This window comes from Phocoena sinus, chromosome 6, assembly GCF_008692025.1.
Source record: "Phocoena sinus isolate mPhoSin1 chromosome 6, mPhoSin1.pri, whole genome shotgun sequence".
Lineage (NCBI taxonomy): Eukaryota > Metazoa > Chordata > Mammalia > Artiodactyla > Phocoenidae > Phocoena > Phocoena sinus.
In genome coordinates, this window is record NC_045768.1 from 69,951,300 (window position 1) to 69,972,702 (window position 21,403).

Sequence of the window (21,403 nt, forward strand, 5' to 3'; positions counted from 1 at the left end):
CCAAGGGGAAATGAATACTGAGGATAATAATAACAATATTATGTATTTAACATTTATCTCATTTTCTTCTCATAGCTCTCCTTTGGGTCAGTTGTCAGCTCTGTTTGGCAGATGAGGAAATTAAAGCACTTAGAATTTATTACTTTATAAAAAAACTCCCTGTGTATTATAGATATTAACCATCTCTGTGAAATGTTACTTTTTTCATTTGTCATTAGCTTTGCCATTTTATGTGTTTTTGATAACAGCTGTTTATGTTTTTTTAATAATAGCTTTACTCAGAAGTAATTCACATACCATAAAATTCACCCATTTAGAGTATAATATTTTGTGGTTTTTAGTACATTCACAGAGTTATAAAACCATCACCACATTCTGATTTCAGGACATTTTCATTACTCTAGAAAGAGATCTCAAACTCATTAGTGGTCCAACAGATCCCACACCCCCTGGCATCACTAATCTACTTCTGCTTCTATGGAGTTGCCTATTCTCGACATTTCATATAAATACATGAACATACATAAAATACATACACAATATGTGCTCTTTTGTGACTGGCTTCTTATACTCAGCATGATGGTTTTGAGGTTCACCTATGTTGTAGTATGTGTCAGTTCCTTTTTATGGCCAAATAATAATCTATTATATGGGTATACCAGGTTTTGGTTATATATTTGTCAATAAATAGAAATGTGGGTTATTTCCATTTTGGGCTATTGTGAATAATGCTGCTATGAACATTTGTGTACAAGTTTTTGTATGGACATACATTTCCATTTCTCTTGGCTATGCACCTAGGAGTGGAATTTCTGGGTCATAAGGTAACTCTGTGTTGAACATTTTTAGGAAATGCCTTACTGTTTTCCAGAGTGGCTGCACCATTTTAAAATCCCACCTGCAATGTATGAGGTGTTTATGGTTTTTAAAAACACAATATTTTCTAAAATTACATAGTCAAATAAAACAATGTTTTTCCTTTTTTATAAAAGAATTTGTTATATTACTAACACCTGATGAAACAAAGTGATCTGAACCCAGTTCTTTTGACTAAAACGTCTTAGCACCGAGCGTGTGGAGAAAAGGGAACCCTCTTGCACTGCTGGTGGGAATGTAAATTGATACAGCCACTATGGAGAACAGTATGGAGGTTCCTTAAAAAACTAAAAATAGAACTACCATATGACCCAGCAATCCCACTACTGGGCATATACCTTGAGAAAACCATAATTCAAAAAGAGTCATGTACCACAATGTTCACTGCAGCTCTATTTACAACAGCCAGGTCATGGAAGCAACATAAGTGTCCATCAACATGATGGACAAAGATGAATGGATAAAGAAGATGTGGCACATATATACAACGGAATATTACTCAGCCATAAAAAGAAATGAAATTGAGTTATTTTTAGTGAGGTGGATGGACCTAGAGTCTGTCATACAGAGTGAAGTAAGTCAGAAAGAGAAAAACAAATACCATATGCTAACACATATATATGGAATCTAAAAAAAAAAAAGAAAAGGTCATGAAGAACCTAGGGACAGGACGGGAATAAAGACACAGACCTACTAGAGAATGGACTTGAGGACATGGGGAGGGGGAAGGGTAAGCTGGGATGAAGTGAGAGAGTGGCATGGACATACATACACTACCAAATGTAAAATAGATAGCTAGTGGGAAGCAGCCACATAGCACAGGGAGATGAGCTCGGTGCTTTGTGACCACCTAGAGGAGTGGGATAGGGAGGGTGGGAGAGACGCAAGAGGGAAGAGATATGGGGACATATGTATACATATAGCTGATTCACTTTGTCATAAAGCAGAAACTAACACACCACTGTAAAGCAATTATACTCCAATAAAGATGTTAAAAAAAAAAAAGTCTTAGCACCTCCAACTGTCAGAATGCAGACATTACCTACTACAAATTCATGGTTTTCATCTCTTCATCCAAACTTCCCCAGATCACAGTCTCCACTCATGTACTCACTACCTCTCACTTCTATTACTAATCTGGCACGAAACTTGCTCCTTCTCTCCTTAATCAGGGTGCCATTCTCTCCTGGTTTTCCTCACACTTACTGGCATTCCTCCTTAGTTTTCTTCACAAGCTTCCCTTCTTTCTTCATTGACTTTTTTTTTTTTTTTTGGTACACGGGCCTCTCACTGTTGTGGCCTCTCCCGTTGCGGAGCACAGGCTCGGGATGCGCAGGCTCAGCAGCCATGGCTCATGGGCCCAGCCGCTCCGCGGCATGTGGGATCTTCCCTGACCGGCACTAACCCGTGTTCCCTGCATCGGCAGGCAGACTCTCAACCACTGTGCCACCAGGGAAGCCCCTCTTCATTGACTCTTAAATGCATTTACCTTTTTGCAAAATTCCCCAGGGAGGCATCGCCCATTCACAGGGAGTTAGTTCCTCCTTCATGACAATGACTCCCCTCTCTACCTCCAGCCCAGTTCCCACTTGACTGTCATATGCTTGTGTTCCAGTCTAACCATACCTCCACTGGGGTGACCAGCAGCAACAGCAAATTCATGCATTATCTTAAACTGAAGTTATCTTCATGTGTCCTTTCTCCTATACTCTATATCATGACAAACAGAAAGCTTAATTGCTTCCCAAGGGTAAAATACACAAAAGTCATCACTAATGCTTCCTTCTCCCTTACTCATCACAGTCAAATGGTCTCTGAGTTCTGTTTAGTATTCCTCCTTAGGAACTCTCAAATCTATGCCCTTTGCTCTAGTCACAATAACTACTGCCTTAGCTTAGACCTTCATCACTCTTCATCTGGTCGCCTCCCTGTTTTTGAACTTACCCCTTTCTATCTACCACAATGACAAGAGAGTGATCTTTCTAACACAAAAATCAGATTACATCTTCCCATTGATATAAAAGCCTTTAACGGCTCATCATTTTCTACAGGATGAAATCCCACCTCCTGGTAATAACCATTATAGTCTTTTAATACCTTTCCTGCATTGCTTTTGTTCTCTTACTCTACCTTGTCCTTCCACAATGTTGAAGCACTTGCTGTTCCCCAGTGCTTCATATTACCTCATTCATTTTGCTTTTCACATGTCGTATTCCCCGTTGTCTAAAATGCCTTCCCTCCCAGCATACTTCCATCCTTTACCTGTTTAGTGCAAACTCATCATTCAAGACCTAGCTGAAGCATGAACTCCTCTGAAAAGTCTTCCTAACCCTCCCAACCCCATCTGAACTAGACATCCCTGTTACAGCATTCCTTTATTAATGTAATGATCACAACCATTTTTACTAATTACCTGCTTTTCCTCCAAATTGTAAAATAGTCAATACAACTTTAGAATTAATTTAAAAAATAAGAAGGGCCATTTTCCACCTTACAATTGGGAGTGTAAATTGGTAAAGCCTTTGGGAAAACACACTGGCAATATCTATCGACATACTAAATGCATGCAATGTTTAACCCAGTAATTCTACTACTAAGAATCTCTTCCACAGAAATATTCAAATATATGTGCAAAGATATAGAGACAGATATAGATGTAAAATAAAATGTTCATGGTAGCATTGTTTATAATAGTAAAAACAGGGATGATCTGCATGTAAGTATATCATTATCATGGAATACTATGCAGATATTTTTAAAAACTGACTTGGAAAGGCATATCGCTAAGTGAACTAAAGGCAAGTCGCAGAAAAAATATTAAAATATAATATATTATGTCCTTGCCAATCTCTATATAGACATACTTTTTATCCATGCAAATGCATGGGGGAAAATCTGGAAAGGCTATACCAAATAGTTAACAATGATTAAATGAAGTGAAAGGAGTAACTCCTGAGTTTTATTCCATTCACTTTTACTAGGAGTATACTCCAGTATACTTTTTTAAAGAGAAAAATACATTGATGAATATAATAATTACCAGCAGAAAAGGAGTGAGGTAGTAACAACACTTTACAGTTCACACCAGTTTAAAACCAAAAAAAAAAAATTACTTTTCAGTAAAACTAAGGCTAAGTACCATAGACAGTGACAATCTTTGTATGAATCCTGAGTGTGATTTTCTTTTGAAGTTTTTTTTTAGTAGAAAGTAAAAAGTAACCATAAATTTGTGGTCTGACCAACTGAATATCTTTCTTAGAGGGCTGACATCAATATAATGTCAATTTATGCTCCATAGAAAAGATTCTTCTTCAAAGTTCAAACAAGGAAGCATGTATTTATTCTCCATATAAAGCTGATACACTTCCTAGAGGGTGGAAAGCTGGTTTTGGCAATATCAAATTATCCCTCTCAGTCTGCTTCAGTCCTTGACATTCACTCATGTACTTTTCTGAGGACAGAATGAAAGAGAGAAGCACGGGATCCTTTCAAACCTGAAGTGCTACAGTCAATTATGTTTCAGTGGGCCTGTTGGTTTAGTTTCTGAAACACACAGATTCTCATGGATAGGCTTGTTTTGTTGAATACAAACACAAAATAAGAGAATAAACAAACATGAACTCATAAGAAGCACTGACACTCCACCACCCCTCTTGACTCTGACCTCTCAAATAAGTGAGCAAAACTGAAGACAAGCTTATTGTAAGCGAGAAAAGTACACGGATGGAGATGGGACCAAGGGCAGGGTGATATTGTACACTGAATATGCAGTGGCAGGCCCCTTCCAACATCAGGAGGAGGTGTTTTTGCTGCTTTCTCTCATCTCCTATGCAAACTTGAAATAATACTTTTTCATAAACCATTATTATAATAGATGTTCTTTCTACAAGACAGAGTTGAGTAAACTCCAGGGATAAATAAAATGATATACACTCAGAAGAAATGAAATGAACATTCTGGAGCAACAGCCTAGACCTATTAAATTTTCACACATAGATCATTTCAGTAGGATGGAGATCCAGAATGGAAGATAGCAAAAATTTGGTTTCTAAGACACTCTAAGAAGATAAATTAAAAAGAGATGACAGAGCAATAATTTTAATTAAAAAATTAAGAACATAAAGAAAAGTATTTAAAATACTACACCCATACATTTTCCACTGAGTTTAAAGAGATGTTAACACTTTCACCATGCTAGTTTACGTTTTTCTTTAAAGAAATAAAATTTTGTAAATATGAGCTTCTCCATCCCTCCTTCCCCAGTAAGCCATGCCCTTTAGTTCCTGTGCTGTCCTTTCAACTCATGCTCTTGTACTACATGTGTCTCCATCACCTCATTTATTCTTGGCTTCAGTGGTTTATAAAACCATACATAAGTGATATCATAACCATATAATATATAATCATCATTTTTGTTTTTGAGACTTATCCATCTTGCTACATTAATTGCTAAATAGCATTTTGTGTATTATTAACCCACCAGTAATTGATCCACATCTCTACAATTAGTTGTATACTACTTTTTCATATTACAAACACTGAAATATGTTTCATTGTGCACCTGTGAAAAAAGCAATAATTATTATGTATAAAATCTTAAAGAAAATCTAAAAATAAAAATCAGCTAATCTGGACACTAAACAGAGTATCTACTACACAGTGGTCAGCTGAATGTTTATTTTACAATGGCCCCAAAGAAATAACTGTTTTCCATCTCAGGTGCATCTTTCTTCTTTCATATTTTAAGAAACTAAAAATTCCTCACAAAGTGAATAAATAATATGTCTTTCAGTCATAAGAATTGCTACCCAAAGTACCAAGACGACTGCATTTGTGTGTGCGCACGTGTGCAGACATTACTTGCAGCCTCTTCATCCTTCATTTACTTTCTTTTTAAATCTGGCGGATGAGGAGATTCCAGTTATTTCTAAATAAGGAGGGAATTCGGCAGTTCAGAAAATATATTTCTCTGAAGAAAGGAGAGCTTGTAAAAGTGACCAGAAAAGTTAAAAACAAAGTAGGAGAGAAGATACTTTATTGCAGCATTATTTCCAAACTGAAGCCTTCAGTGTACCTTCATACATTGCTGGTAGGAAAGTAAAATAGTACAGTCATTTTGGAAAACAGTTTGGCAGTTCTTTAAAAAGTTAAATTAAACACAGAGTTACCACACGACCCAACAACTCCATCTAGGTGTATAAACAGGAGACTTGAAAACATATGTCCACACAAAAACTTGTATATGAATGTTCGTAGCAGCATTATTCATAGGGCAAAGATGGAAACAAGTCAAATGTCCATCAAATAATGAATACAAATATAAGAAAAAATGTGGCATTATTTATACAATGGAATAGCATTCAGTTATAAAAAGGAATAAGTATTGGTACATCCTATAACACGGATAAACCTTGAAAACCTACTAAATGAAAGAAGCCAGACACAAAAGGCCACATATTGTATGATTTCATTGATAAGAATTGGCCAGAATAGGATATTACACAGAGAAAGGGAATAGATTAACCCCAGGGGCTGGGAGAGTAAGGAATGAGGAGTGATGGCTGATAGGTACAAGGTTTCTTTATGGGGTGATGAAAAATGTTCTAGAACAAAATAGTGGTGATGGTTGCACAATACACTAAAACCCACAGAGCTGTACATTTTTAAAGGATGAATTTTATGGTGTGTAAGTTATATCTCAATTTTTTAAATAAAAAAACGAAAGCTAAGAACTAATTTCTTAAGGGAAATCTTAACATGAGAAAAAACAAATCCATACATCAAATGTGAAAGCATATCATATGAACAGACATAAATGCATCTCAACAAATTCTGATTTGATGAAAAACACGTGAACATTTCAGTGGTGTTACTACTGAGGAAGGTAATCATTATTCTGGCAAAGAGTTACTGCTTCAAAGACACAGAAGTCAAGAGAATTGCCAGTGGAGAGAAAGATCTAGATCAAGAATCTGGTTTTAACACTTTCCAACTGTGTGTGGCCTTGGACAAGCCATGTAATCTTTCCATGACTCAGTTTCCCTTCCTGTAGAATAGGAATAATAACCTCTCAAAAGTTCTTATAAACCTACTAAACAAAGCAACATATGTAAAGGGCTCAGCAAACTGCCATGGACAAAGTAAGCACTCAGCTATTTAACTACACAGAAATAGGTTACCACCAAATACGTACCCAAAATATAAATATAAAGAAAAAATAATTAACAGGGATATCATGTGTGTAGGAAGGCCATGGAGCAGGAATGTAGCACATGAGGAGACCGGCTTGAAAAAAACAAGAAATATGAAAAGTAAAATTTATCCCTATTTTCTACACATTCCAACTTTTGAAGATAGTTTCATTATAGCTTATTTAAAAGTTAATTATCTCTTAATCACAAAGAGATTTTTACTGAATTGAAGGCTGGGCCTTCTATACATTGAAAAAGCCAGTAGAACACAATACTGTAAATCAACTATACTTCAATTAAAAAGAAAAAAAGAAAAAGTCAGTGGGACACTGTTCCAGTGGAAGATACTGATCACTAAAGAGTGGCTTATCAGGGGTTCTCATACTCTGTGGTGTTTCTTCACCTGGAAGGCCAGTAAATATGCAGATTCCTAAGCCCCATCCCAGAGATTCTGATTCAGTAGATCTGGGATAGAGCCTGAGAATCTCATTTCCAACCAGCTCTTGGGTGATGCTGATGCTTCTGGTCCAAGGACCAGACTTTACGGAGCACTGGCTTGGATAACACAACATTCTAATTGCTCAGTTCCTTTAAAAAGAAAAATGTGAATTCTCTCACTTTGGGGCAGGTTTCAGGAACTATGATTACCTTGGAATAAAAGGAAGAAACAGGGTGATTAAAAATAACAGCTAGCATTTACTAAGTGCTTACTTACATATGAAGCATTATTCTAAAAATCCTGCATAGCTTTATTTAATCTAATCCTCCTAGCCACCTTATGAAGTAGATACACTTATCCTATCCCCATTTTATAAATGATAGTGAGCCCCACAGAGGTTGAGCGATGTGTCCAATATTATACAGTCTGCGTGTTTTGCCATATATGCACTGCTGAAATTTTTTAAATCCAATAGAATCCATAATATCTACTTGCTGATATAATTGTATATATATGTGTCACATGTGTGTATCCGATAAAGGTAAAGGAGAGATTATTCTTTGTAAGTCTCAAATTCTAGAATTATGAAAATGAGAAAAGGATCATTTCACCGAAAAGCTGTAATTTCTCTTTTCTATTGTACAAACATATATTAATCTTCTTTTTCAAAAGGTAATCACTCTTCTCTTAAAAGAAACATTTAATGGATTTCATATAATCTGACTTCACAGAACTGAAATTATCTTTCTCTAGCCACTTCCTCTTTAATTAAGGACAACAATAGCCAAAATTCCTAGAAGAATTTAACTTTCATTTTTAAATCATCTAGTGATAGAAGTGCTTATGAATCAAAACTATTTTAAACATCATTTGGTTAATGAAGGATCTTCTATTGAAAAATTAATGAGTAAAGATTACATACCTTGTTTTTAAAATAAACCTCAATTGGCAAAATGAAACCAGCATACCCAGATTCTTCTACTTTGTAAGGTGGATCTTTGCACACTGCAACATTAAAAAAGAGAAAAAAAGTGAGATGAGATTAACAGGCAAAAACACATTCTTCTTTCCTTTAAAAACATGAAAAAAAAAATCCTATCCTACCACCTACATCATTCTCAATTTTCACAGCCCTTTGCCAAGCCCCAGCTAACTCTCTGATTTGTTCTTTACTTCTTGTTCAGAATCTACAATAATAATATTCCTATGTAAATCAAATATGTAAGTTATTTATTCAAATCTTGATGGGGGATAGTGCATCACAGTCAACCATGGTCATGAATGACTGGACTTTAGTGATTATCACCCTGCCCTAACACTTTAGGGAAACTGAGGACAGCACCTTGTGACTGAAAGCTTGAAAACAACTATAAGTTACCTAACAAACATATTATCTATGTCTAGTCTTTGATGGACATCACACTAGCCCAAACCCCTCCGTTCTCTGAGATATCCTAATTTCCATACCAAAAGGTGGCAGGACCACCCTCCTTCCTTAGAGAAATCCCAAACCCAGTGTCTCCCAACGTTATTGGTGTTCATTAAGACTTATTATCCCCCATTACCCCCATAGGAATACTTACTGAAATACTGCAATACATACAAACACTTCAAAACTATTCACATAAGAATACCTAAGAAACAATAAGGTTTTTGTATTCTTATGAAGAAAGACTTATTTAGACAAGACTATTTAGGCAAGCTCTTGGGAAATGAGAGATGCCCTAAGAAGCTAAATATGATTTCACCCCACTAAAATTTCCATTAAATCAAAATCAGTTGCAAGGGCTTTCCCTGGTGGCGCAGTGGTTGAGAGTCCGCCTGCCGATGCAGGGGACACGGGTTCGTGCCCCGGTCCGGGAAGATCCCACATGCCGCGGAGCGGCTGGGCCCGTGAGCCATGGCCGCTGTGCCTGCGCGTCCGGAGCCTGTGCTCCGCAACAGGAGAGGTCACAACAGTGAGAGGCCCGCGTACAGCAAAAAAAAAAAAAAAAAAAAAAAAAAAAAAAAAAAAATCAGTTGCAAGCCAACTGAGCTATTCTAGTTAAGACTGCATTCTGCTGGTAAGTATCACAAAGAATTAAAAATGTACATGTTGAACATCAAGGCCATATACCGCATAGCACATAACCTGGTAGCCCAAGTCCACTTCAGCAGGGCTCCAGTCTGCCTTTTAAACCCTTCCTCCTTTTGTCACCCACCAATCCTCCTATGCTTCATTCAATTGCATCAATTCCCCCAAAACATGCCCAGTATTTCCCACCTATGCTCTGTCCTCTTTCCTTCCACTGAACTTTGATGCTACTCTTAGTATACTATGCTAGTTCAAATCTCAATTTCTTCACAAAGCCTTTCCAGAGTACCACAGAGTACTATCCTCTCTTCTCCTTTTACCCTCCCAAAGAACTGTCTGAATCACTGATTTGACACTTAACAGACTTCCTTATTAACATATATTCAGGAACCTCGTCTCTAATTCCCTTTCACTCCCCAAGGACAGAAATTTTTTTAATTAATTTTTATTGGAGTATAATTGCTTTACAATGTTGTGTTAGTCTCTGCTGTACAGCAAAGTGAATCAGCTATACGTATACATATATCCCCTCTTTTTTGGATTTCCTTCCCATTTAGGTCACCACAGAACATTGAGCAGAGTTCCCTGGGCTATAGAGTAGGTTCTCATTCGTTATCTATTTTATACATAGTATCAATAGTGTATATATGTCAATCCCAATCTCCCAATTCATAAGGACAGAAACATTTACTCAGGAACATAAGGAGTGTCAAGGGCTCAGGCATGCCTGGGTGTCAATCCGGAATCCACCTCGAACTAGCCAGGCTACATCTGGAAAGTTACTCCAATTTTCTGAACCTCAGGTGCCTTGCCTGGACAATGTGAGAACTAAACAAGGTGACATATGTAAAAGACACAGGATAGGTCCTGGAACACATAAAGAAGTGGCAGAAGTAAGGCAGGAAATCTAACCTGTAAATACCCAATTGTCATGTAAACCTTTCGGATGAAAATAGAAAGGAGAAAAGTACAGAGCCCTGGATTTGGATTAGAAGACTCAGTTCCACGGTCCTGGACTAAGGATTCTCTAGACAGCTCTAGTTCTATTCCCTTTCTATTTTTATTTGTTTTTATTTTTGGCTGCGTCGGGTCTTCGTTGCTGCATGCGGGCTTTCTCCAGTTGCGGCGAGAGGGGGCTACTCATCGTTGCGGTGCACGGGCATCTCACTGAGGTGGTTCCTCGTTGCAGAGCACAGGCTCTAGGTGTGCGGGCTCAGTAGTCGTGGCATACGGGCTCAACAGTTGTGGCTCACAGGCTCCAGAGCACAGGCTCAGTAGTTGTGGCGCACGGGCTTAGTTGCTCCGTGGCATGTGGGATCTTCCCGGACCAGGGCACCCTGCACTGGCAGGTGGATTCTTAACCACTGTGCCACCAGCAAAGCCCCCATTCCCTTTAAAAGAGAGAACACCATCTACACATTGTAAGCATGGCTATCAAGACTCAAGAAGATTATAATGTGGGGAAATACAAGTCTGAGGCATTTTTAGTGCAGGGGAGGATGATGATGTACTTAAAACTTGGTCAGACACTCCATGAATACAAATATGATTACAAAGAGGTATCCTGAAGACAGGATTTTAACACTTGGCAGTCTCCTGTAGCCCACCTTAGGAAAATTTCCCCAAACTGACATCAGAAGAAGTAAATGATGATGAATGAGGCATCTCACCTGACCTTACAAGTTTCTCTAATAAAAAATGAAAAAGCAAAAGGACTCAGAGTGGCTTCAGCCCTGCATCCACTGACCACCTGCCAACCTATCATGAATATTCAAATACCCTGAACACTGAGCAGGGTGCCACTAAATGCATGAGCACCCCACCCCAGCTAGAAAGATAGCATTACATCCATGACATTTCCAGGCTGCAGAGCCCCTTTTCAGAACAGCAGTTTCAGTGTCCAGGTTGCTTGGGATTAATCATGCCAATGCCATTCGAAGGAAGTTTATTCTGTGGGCTGCTGTAGATGCCAGAGAAGTTATAGCTGTTCCTCTCTACACCCTTTTGTACAGTTCACTTTCTCTATTCTGCATGCAAAATGCTCTTATTATAGAAAACAGCTGTTAGTGAGCACATCTTATAGTTGAAGGTCTTAAATTTTTTTCCCACCCTTTAAAGGAAATGATCTGTTATGTATTACTAGTCCAAAGAAGTCTAGTTTTATAAGAAACTGTTTACCAACTCATACCTCAATTATTTTTCAATGCAGTATTTTCATAAATAACAATGAACAATGTCTGTTGAGCACCCTGAGTTCTCAATTAGAAGCAAACAATAGAAACTTTTTATTCACAATAAACACGACAGAAAAGCAGTAGCAATGCAAATACAAATTTACAGTTCTAATCTGAAAAAAGGTCAAATTAGGGGAAGTAGTTTATTTATTCGACTGTTTTATAATCAGAATCATTAACATGAGTTTCTAACCTTAAGGATCTATTAAGATCTATGTAATAAAAGGCCAAATGTCATAAGTTACTGAAGGGATACCCATCTATAGAAAGCCATCACATTTTTTTAGGTGACAATAAAATGGGAGGATTCATATTCATTCTTTAAACTATGCACATTAATTCAGTAGAAATCACTGGGAACTCTTATTCCTGTCAAAATCCAGCCAAAATTCTGAGATGTTGGCTCTCTCAGAACGTCCCTCTGTTCCTCTTCCAAGCTTCTCTTGTTGCACTTACTTATCAGGCAGCCTGATAACGTTCATTCACCTCTCAGACTCCTCACTAGACTGAGCGACTTGAGGTCAGCAACCCCACCATTATTATTTGAGCACCAAATAATAGGTGCTCAGTAAATATTTATTGAATTGAATTTCTTAAAGATTCATGCCACTCTTGAGTTTGTGGTTAGCAGATACAAACTAGTATATATAGGATGGATAAACAACAAGGTCCTACTGTATAGCACAGGGAACTATATTCAGTATCCTGTGATAAACCATAATGGAAAAGAATATAATGAACAATGTATGTATATGTATAACTGAATCACTTTGCTGTACAACAGAAATTAACACAACACTGTGAATCAACTATACTTCAATTAAAAAAAAAAGGATTCATGTCACTCTTCACTGATCTACCATTGCTAAAGAAGTTGCTTTCTACAAGCAGCAATGATTTGATATTAGCCAGTCAAATTCTTCTCCAAACTCACTACAAGCAAAATAATCTTTTAAAAATTGGTAGAGGTGATAGAAAGTGTTGCCACAGAGAAGTAGTCTCTTGAAAGCTGAGTATCTAATGTGGGACTGATTCTAATTCTATAGTACCAAATTTTAAGAAATTGAGTTAACAAATTGGGCCAGAAGATCTCCAACATCATTTTGAAACTAACACTATAGAGCCATAAATAACATTTCCCTTTTCCTCTCCTTCTGCACATTACTACTCATGTACCCCAAGGCTCTAACTAGAAGACATTTTCAAAACTCCATGCAGATCTACCCACACACAACACCCAAAATTTAGGCCTGAGAGGAAAAGACCAAAGTTTTCATAAATAATGAGTAATTGGGCTTTTTTTCCCCCCCTAAAATAGCTTTTCAAAATAATAGGCACAATATAAACCCATATACATAGTATTTAGAATGATGTTAACTATATACATTGACCATTAATCTATTTAATTTTTAAGTTGAGTGGGAAATGTACAAAAAGAAGAAAAACACATGAAAAGGGAAAAAAGTCATGATTTGGTTAGCCTGGAATAAGTCAAATCCTTACTTATTACCTGAGATTTTTAATATGAATCCTTTAGGAGAAAAAGGCTTGAAAAATAGCTATGCTTGATACAAAGAAATAAGTGCTCCTTAGATGAATAAATGAATTTGTGCTTATATAATGTTATATATACAATAAGTAAACTTAATTTATTAAAATATCTCATTTTTAGCACCAAAAACAAAAAACAAGAAAAAGAAAGAAAAGAACAAACTCCTCCAGATCCACAAGACCATCATGTAATAAGCTTTAGAAAATATCATTAGGCAACAGTTTTTTCCCAAATCCTTAGGAAAATAGCTGGCAGATTCCTCTCCAGAGCCTCTCTCCAGTCTATTTGCTTAGACACTAGACTTTACACACAGCTGAATACTTTTGATAAGGACATGGCCCAGGTGCCCATTGATAATTATTGCTTTTACTTTATTTACAGTGCAGAGCCCTCCCACACCAAACTCTCTATATATACAGACTGGTTATTACCATGGCTTTGTGCCCAATGTCCCTTCCAGCTTCAGCATTTTGGACTCCTTCTCTTCCTGCTTCAGTTCCACCACATCAGAGCCCCTAAGAAAAGTGAAGCAGGGTACTACATGGCCATCTTGCTGCCCCTGTTCTGTGCGTCTGGAAATCCAAAGACTAACATCTAGCAGTCTGGGCATCACCCTGCCACCGAACATGGCCCAGCCTTTACACTCCTGACATTTTGAAAAGAACAAAAATCAACGGTTGGATTTTATTTTTGTTTTTATAAGCTCACGCATGCACGCACACACACCACACACACACACACACACACACACACACACACACACACACACACACACACACACACACACAGAGATTCTGCCATTGCTTCTATTCAGCCCATTTCAAAACAGGTATTTTCCAAATAACAAAAAAATGCTTTCCCCCTTTGTGTCACTTCCTCATTTCCCTGAAAAAGGATTAAAGATAACATCGTGCAATTTTTGAATTGTATTGTTGACTTGTTTTCACCTTGCTGACTTTTTAAAAAATTCAAATGCAATTGTGAAAATCTAATTGTTTCCTATACAATAAAGAACTGTGGCCACACAAGATAACTTTCTAAATAACTTTCATAAAATTACAAAGAAACAAACTAGATATAGTTAGCTAACTAGGCAGATGTAAAACACATGTCTACCTCCTCAGGATTCACCATTTAAGGACCAACTCAAACAGACCTCCTCTGGAGAGCCTTCTGTCAATACTCCAAAACAAAAATGGTACTGTCCCTCTTCTGGGTTCAACCTTTTTCCTCACTGATCTTATTAGCAAATCCTAATATATATGCTACTATCAAGCCCCATCCTCACCCTAGATTAACTGTGTGCTTTCCAAGGGCTAAGGTTGTATCTCAGGACTCTTTTCATCTCTGAACCCAGCCCACCCTTTATGAAACTGAGTAGAATCAATGAAACGTAACTTTAGTATGACCTCAAAGGAGGAGATGGAGCAAGCCTGGAGCCGACAAGAAATGCCTGGGTGGCAAACAGAAAGTATGAGCAAAGGCATTAGGAAAGTAACAGCATAGTGGAACAGTCAGTATAAAAAGAAACAATGAAAATGATGAATAAAAAAACAGATAATATGGATGAAGTTTATACTTCTATAGAGAACTCGTACCATACACACTCAGAAATTCACATCCAAACTCAGGGAGGGTAAAACTGCATAACATACAAAAGAGGAATCATTAATTTTGAATGTTACACAAAACTCCTAGATTTGGAATAAGAGTTCAAGACTCCAAATTGGCTATGTTGAAAAATCTTAATGATGATACATACAAATGACTTCATTGGTTGGTAATTTGGAATCTTTACGTATAGACTCAGAATATCCATGGCTCTCTCTCCAGGTAGTGGGGGAAAAGAGAGGATTTTTTTTTTTTTTTTTTTACATGTATGCACGTTTTCAACTTTCAGAGGAGTTGCATCACTAGCCCGTCTAGCTGAGGTTAAGTCAATACATTTCATCTGGAGAAAATATAACCATGATATTAAAATAAGACCACCTTCATAATCATTTCTTCAAGGAACACATAACAAATAAGTCAACAAAATACAGGGAGTGCCCAAAACTACATAACATTACAAATTGTTAGGAAATATTAAATATAAGTCTTCAAGCTTACATCTTTCACTAAAATTCATAGCACAACAACCAACCTGTCCCAAGTTCCCTCAATATAACTCAGTATACAGCATTGCTTCAAATGATTGGCCTAGTGGAAAATTTACCTATCCGGGCTAATCTGATAAGAAAGAGTAAAACTGTATCTTCAGAGAAAGTTCAACCTAGAGACAGACCTAATTCTTTTATTGAAAACTATTACATTGAAAAATCTTAATATTTCTATCTTAAGGAGACCACCACTTTTTTTTTTTTTTTTTTTGCGGTACGTGGGCCTCTCACTGTTGTGGCCTCTCCCGTTGTGGAGCATAGGCTCCAGACGTGCAGGCTCAGTGGCCATGGCTCATGGGCCCAGCCACTCCACGGCATGTGGGATCTTCCCGGACCGGGGCACAAACCTGTGTCCCCTGCATTGGCAGGCGGACTCCCAACCACTGCGCCACCAGGGAAGCCCGAGACCACCACTTTTAAAGTTAAACCTTGGGCAAAATATTTTTCAGAATACCGTATTTCACAAGGTCCATCTGGAAAAGCAACATTAGCTACATGGAAAATGGTCTTCTAGGGAAATAACTAAGATCCTCCCAATATTTGGCAGGAGCATCTTCATTTCAGTGTGTACTACTACACCAAAAAAATTGGTCATCAGAACTGTTGGTGGGAATGTAAACTGCTGCAGCCACTGTGGAAAACAGTATGCAGGTTCCTCAAGAAACTAAAAACAGAACTACCATATGATCCAGCAATTCCAACCCTAGGTATATATCCAAAGAAAACAAAACCACTAATTGGAAAAGATACATGCACACCAATGTTCAGAGCAGCATTATTTACAATAGCCAAGATATGGAAGCAGCCTAAGTGTCCATCAACAGACGAATGGATAAAGAAGATGTGGCATATATATATATACTGGAATACTACTCAGCCATAAAAAAGAATGAAACTTTGCCATTTGCAGCAACATGGATGGACCTGGAGGGTATTATGTTTGTTGAAATAAGTCAGACAGAGAAAGACAAATATTTATCACCTATATGTGGAATCTAAAAAAGAAAACGAATGAATATAACAAAACAGAAACAGACTCACAGATACAGAGAACAAACTTGCGGTTACCAGTGGGGAGAGAAAAGGGGGAAGGGGCTTGATAAGGGTATGGGATTAAGAGGTACAAACTGCTATGTATAAAATAAATGTATGCATAGAAGCTATAAGGAGATATTGTATAGCACAGGGAATATAGCCAATGTTTTATAATAACTTTAAATGGAGTATAATCTATAAAAGTTCTGAATCACTATATTGTACATCTGAAACTAATATTGCTTTTCATTATTTAATCAAATATATAAAGAGCCATTGAAGAATCTCACTTCCTAAAATAATCCCCTCATGATTTCTGAAATAGCAGAAGTCAACAACCCTTGGGAGAGTCCTCTGGCATCAAAGTTTTACCCAGTTTTATCCCAGGTTTTACACTTGGCCCTGCTATCACTAAGAATGATACTGCTTTTTATTTAGAGGGAAAAAGGGAATATAATGTCTTCATTTATAAAATTATCCTATCTTCTCAATAATATTACCCTAATTAATTCAATTCAACAGGCACTATATAATCATAGGGCTACAAAGATAAGGTAGAATCTTGCTCTCAAGCAGATGACAGTCTAGCCAAAGACACTGTCCTCTAAGTGCAGGTTCTATTCTAGGGACATGAGATAGAGCGATAAACACAGCTGACATGTCCCCTGCACTTATTAACCTTATGTCCACTGTTAGGAGGCAGGGAGGGTGAGGAGGAGAGAAGAAAGAATACACATACAAGAAAATATCGAGAAAGTATTAAGTGCTACAATGAAAATACAGCAGGCTGACATGAGGGAAATGGGAGAGTTCCTCTTTACTTTAGATGAATACACCCTCCCTGAGAAGGTGACATTTAAGCTGAGACCTCAAAATAAAAAAGGAGCAGGGTATGTGCTGGCCAGGCAGGAAAAAAGTGCTATTTATGTTGCTTTCAGAGACAGATGTGTAAACAACCTAAAGAAAGCCTGCCTTTATACCTGCCTCCAGGGCTGCTTAGCCCCTTACCTGGATTTTCCTCTCTAGCTGAAGTGAAGGCTACTTCCTCCTTCCTGAACATTTTCTCCCATCCTGAATTCACCATTTAACACTCACATAGGTTTGGCTCTTATGACCTCACAATCTCATTTCTCAAATCTTAAATTCTCCCAATGCTACGAACTCCCAAGAAAACACTTTGCATCTACTTACAAAACCTTCATGATGATTCTTCATCATGAAGGTTTTTTAGGTAGATATAATTATTGGGAATTGTATAACCTAATCTTAAGTAAGAGATTTTTTTTTTAAGTATGTCCCTTGAAATAGAGTTCCTAAACACGGTACAGAAGGAAGCATCTGGACTAAGGAAGGTCAACCCCAAAAAAAGAAGTGGATTTTAAGTGCAATTTGAGAAAAAGAAAGATCACAACTGTAAAGCTACCTACTCAAGGGGAGGGAAGCAGTGTTGCAAGGGAAAAAGCTACCTGGATCAAGAAGGAAAGGAAGGATACAAAAGTGATGACACTCAAAATATTAGAATACAGAGGTTACGATTTCCTCAAACACATTCATATTAAAGGGATATTTTTCAGCTTAATTTTTTTCTTTTAATAAGTGCACAATGTGTAAGAGCCACTTTTAAATGTGGTACACCCATCTCTTCTTGTATAGCATGCAATTTTTAATACTCACCCTTTAAGTATTCAATGCAGAGATTTACGAATTGGTGTTACACACAAGACAGCTATCAACTGCATTAGGGTGACAGAAGTGGCAATGTGTTATAAAATAAGTAAATATAATCAATTTAAGTTAAGACTCATTTTCTACTGAATTTGAAAAAAAAATACAATAGCCTAAAAGATCACCTCAAACTAACTTCACAGAAACACCAAAATATAATCATGCAAAAAAGGTCAATGATCCAATTTTTCTCTTCTCAATTTTTGCTTTATTCCCTTTTCAGTAGGGGGAGAAAAAAAAAATGCTTCCAGGGAAGGGATCAAAACTGTTCTAACTTTAGAGAAAGAGCTAAAAACAAGATTCCTTTTCAACATCTTGTGGACTCTACTTCGTTCTTTCTGTCTGGCATTTTGGCACAGAGATAGCCTATCCTAAGTATCCTAATTGATTTAAGCTCCATTAGATATTCCAAATGAAGACAGAGTGAGGGTGATACTGATATGATGGCAACTGTTTAGACATAGTGCATACAAGAATGTGGTTCCTGTTCAGTCTGACAATCTTTCAATCTTCCCAAATAAACCAAGGAAAATTCTGTCTCTCCACTCTCCTAAAGCAAGGGTTTTCAGACTGTGTTCCAAAAAACCCTATACCCCAGCAGTGTGTACTGCTTTTACAAAAGCAATAGGGTGCTTGCCCCAAACAATGAAACTGTAAATAGCCTAAGGACCAATCCTGAGTTTTAGATACAGGATCAGGGTCCCTTCAGATTATGTGAAAAAAAAAAGTAAGCCACTGCTAAAATAAAGTCTGACACCACTGCTCAAAAGTACTATAAAAATTTAACTATATCATTAAAGTAAATCTACTTTCACAGAGTATGATTTTTTGCTTGCTCCTGTTGAACAGAGAAGTGATCTACTGCTTTCTCTCTGTCCTGACTATAAAAGTGAGCTACACTGATTTCTCACTGAGATTTGCAGTTCTGGTATGTCTTTTTGTTTGTTTGTTTGTTTTTTGCAGTACGCGGGCCTCTCACTGTTGTGGCCTCTCCCGTTGCGGAGCACAGGCTCCGGATGCACAGGCTCAGCAGCCATGGCTCACGCAGGCCCAGCTGCTCCGCAGCATGTGGGACCTTCCCGGACCGGGGCACGAACCCGTGCCCCCTGCATCGGCAGGCAGACTCTCAACCACCGCACCACCAGGGAAGCCCTCTGGTATGTCTTTGAGCTAAACAGAGACGGAGCAAGAGGAGAAAACCAGCTGCTACTCTTATGGGGTCAAATGTTACAAAATACCTTCCGATTACCAAATGCAGTGCTAATTGCATGGTACCTCTCATGGCCTCTGAATTCCAGGAATTATTTAATAGGGGGAAATAGTACAAATATAAAAGAAAGAGAAATCAGAACAAACACAGAAACCATTAATAGTCAATATTATATGTGGAAACTCACAAACTGAAAAGCTTAGGGAACAAACCAGGGAGAAGCAAAGAGGGAGTCAGTCATTGGGCTTCATTGTTGTGTGGTTAAAGAAAGCAGGTCTGGGGAGTTCCCTGGCGGTCCAGTGGTTAGGACTCCGCTCTTTCACTGCCGTGGCCCAGGTTCAATCCCTGGTCGGGTAACTAAGATCCTGCGAGCTGCGAGGTGCAGCCAAAAGAAAAAAAAGAAAGCAGGTATGATATTGTCAAAAGGAGGAAGAAATTTTTAATGAGTAGTAATGATTCTAGGAAAAGATTATAGTCCAAGCAGGAGTATGGGAGAAACATTCCACTAGATGGGTAACTGAGGTAGGTATTTCTTCGTGGTTCTTTTCAATCTTGAGATACAATACCAAGGAAACAAGTTCTCTAAGAGGAAGGTAAAGAAACAGGACATTGGTAAAGAATTTAGGAGCCAAGGGCTAGCTAGCAGCTTTAATCTTATTTGGGAATAACAGAGAATCACTTACTCTTTTAAGAATAGAAATGAAGGTATCCAAATAATGCCCAAGGCACACTGACTATTGCTCCAAATAAGGCAAGGAAAAGGGGAAGTGTAGAAATTAAGACTGAATATGAAGAAAGAAGAGGAAAAAGAGGCTGCAAGTTAAGATGATCCCAGAAATTACTACTGTATCCCAAATATAAGTGTGAGAATTCTCAAGTACATGGAATTCTCAGGTTTACCGTAGGAAGTGTAAAAATGTTTGCTAACTTAAAGCAAAGCCCCTTGAAAACTTCAGTTTAGTGGTAGGCATCATTTTCTGACAGGAAATTGTGTGTAATGTGGAAGCAGAAGAGCTTAGAGGTCGAGAGCCAGGGGTTTTGAGAACCCCTTGGTTCAAATCCCACCTTGGACACTAGCATAATACATCCTATTCTCTCAGTTATAAAATGGAGCTAATGCTATTACCTATATCATACCATTCGTTAAGCTTTAAGAGATCATCCACCATGCTAAAGGCATAAATGAGATAATCCCTATAAAGCTTGAGAACACTTTCTGGAAACTAGAAATCATCTACTAATCTAACAGTAGTCAAACACAAACCATAAACATTAGAGACCTTCTTGTGAAATTTCCCCCAAATCTGTCCAAAGAACAGATTTAAATTTACATACTTACCCTCAGTTTAATTAAGCATTCTTCTATCTGGTTTTATTTTTGGCCCTAGGGATTCTTGACAGGGATATATGAAAAAGGAAAATATTCTTCACTTTGGAATTCTTTTGGCTCAACCCACCACTAAAAGTACTAGCCGGCGGTTCACAAAGTCGGCCCACCTTCAAACTCATGAAGCCCAAACTAGCTCATGTTATGAAAAAGCTGTAAATAAAGTTTCCAAGGTTATGTATTATAAAGCAGTAACTGAAATACTGCAATAAAACAAACCAACAGAAAACAGAAATGCAATCTGAATTTGAGTCCTGTGGGGTAGTAACAGATAAATTAGCAAGGAATCAAGAGACGTGGTCCTGGCTCTGTTTCTACCACAAATTTGCCATCTGACCTTTGGAGAGTCCCTTTCACCACTCACCCCAGAGGCAGCTTCTAGATCTACAATTCTGTTATTCCAAAGACAAGTCATACGTGCCACTTCTAACTTGAAGGCAAAGGCATTTTGTTTTTTAGGATCTTCATTTAAGCATAAAACAACTCTCAGCTAAAATACCACATCTGCTATAACACAGTCA

The 21,403-nt window shown here is 37.7% G+C and overlaps 1 protein-coding gene across 3 annotated transcripts in view; it reads right to left on the reverse strand.

The window, feature by feature from the left end:
• Window positions 1-21,403, reverse strand: part of MLLT3 (MLLT3 super elongation complex subunit) — a 269,894-nt gene that overhangs the window by 112,692 nt on the left and 135,799 nt on the right. For all 3 annotated transcript variants that reach the window (XM_032636215.1, XM_032636214.1, XM_032636217.1), the window contains exon 3: window positions 8,429-8,511. In XM_032636215.1, coding sequence (XP_032492106.1) covers window positions 8,429-8,511 — 83 coding nt within the window. The remainder of the gene's footprint in view (window positions 1-8,428; window positions 8,512-21,403) is intronic.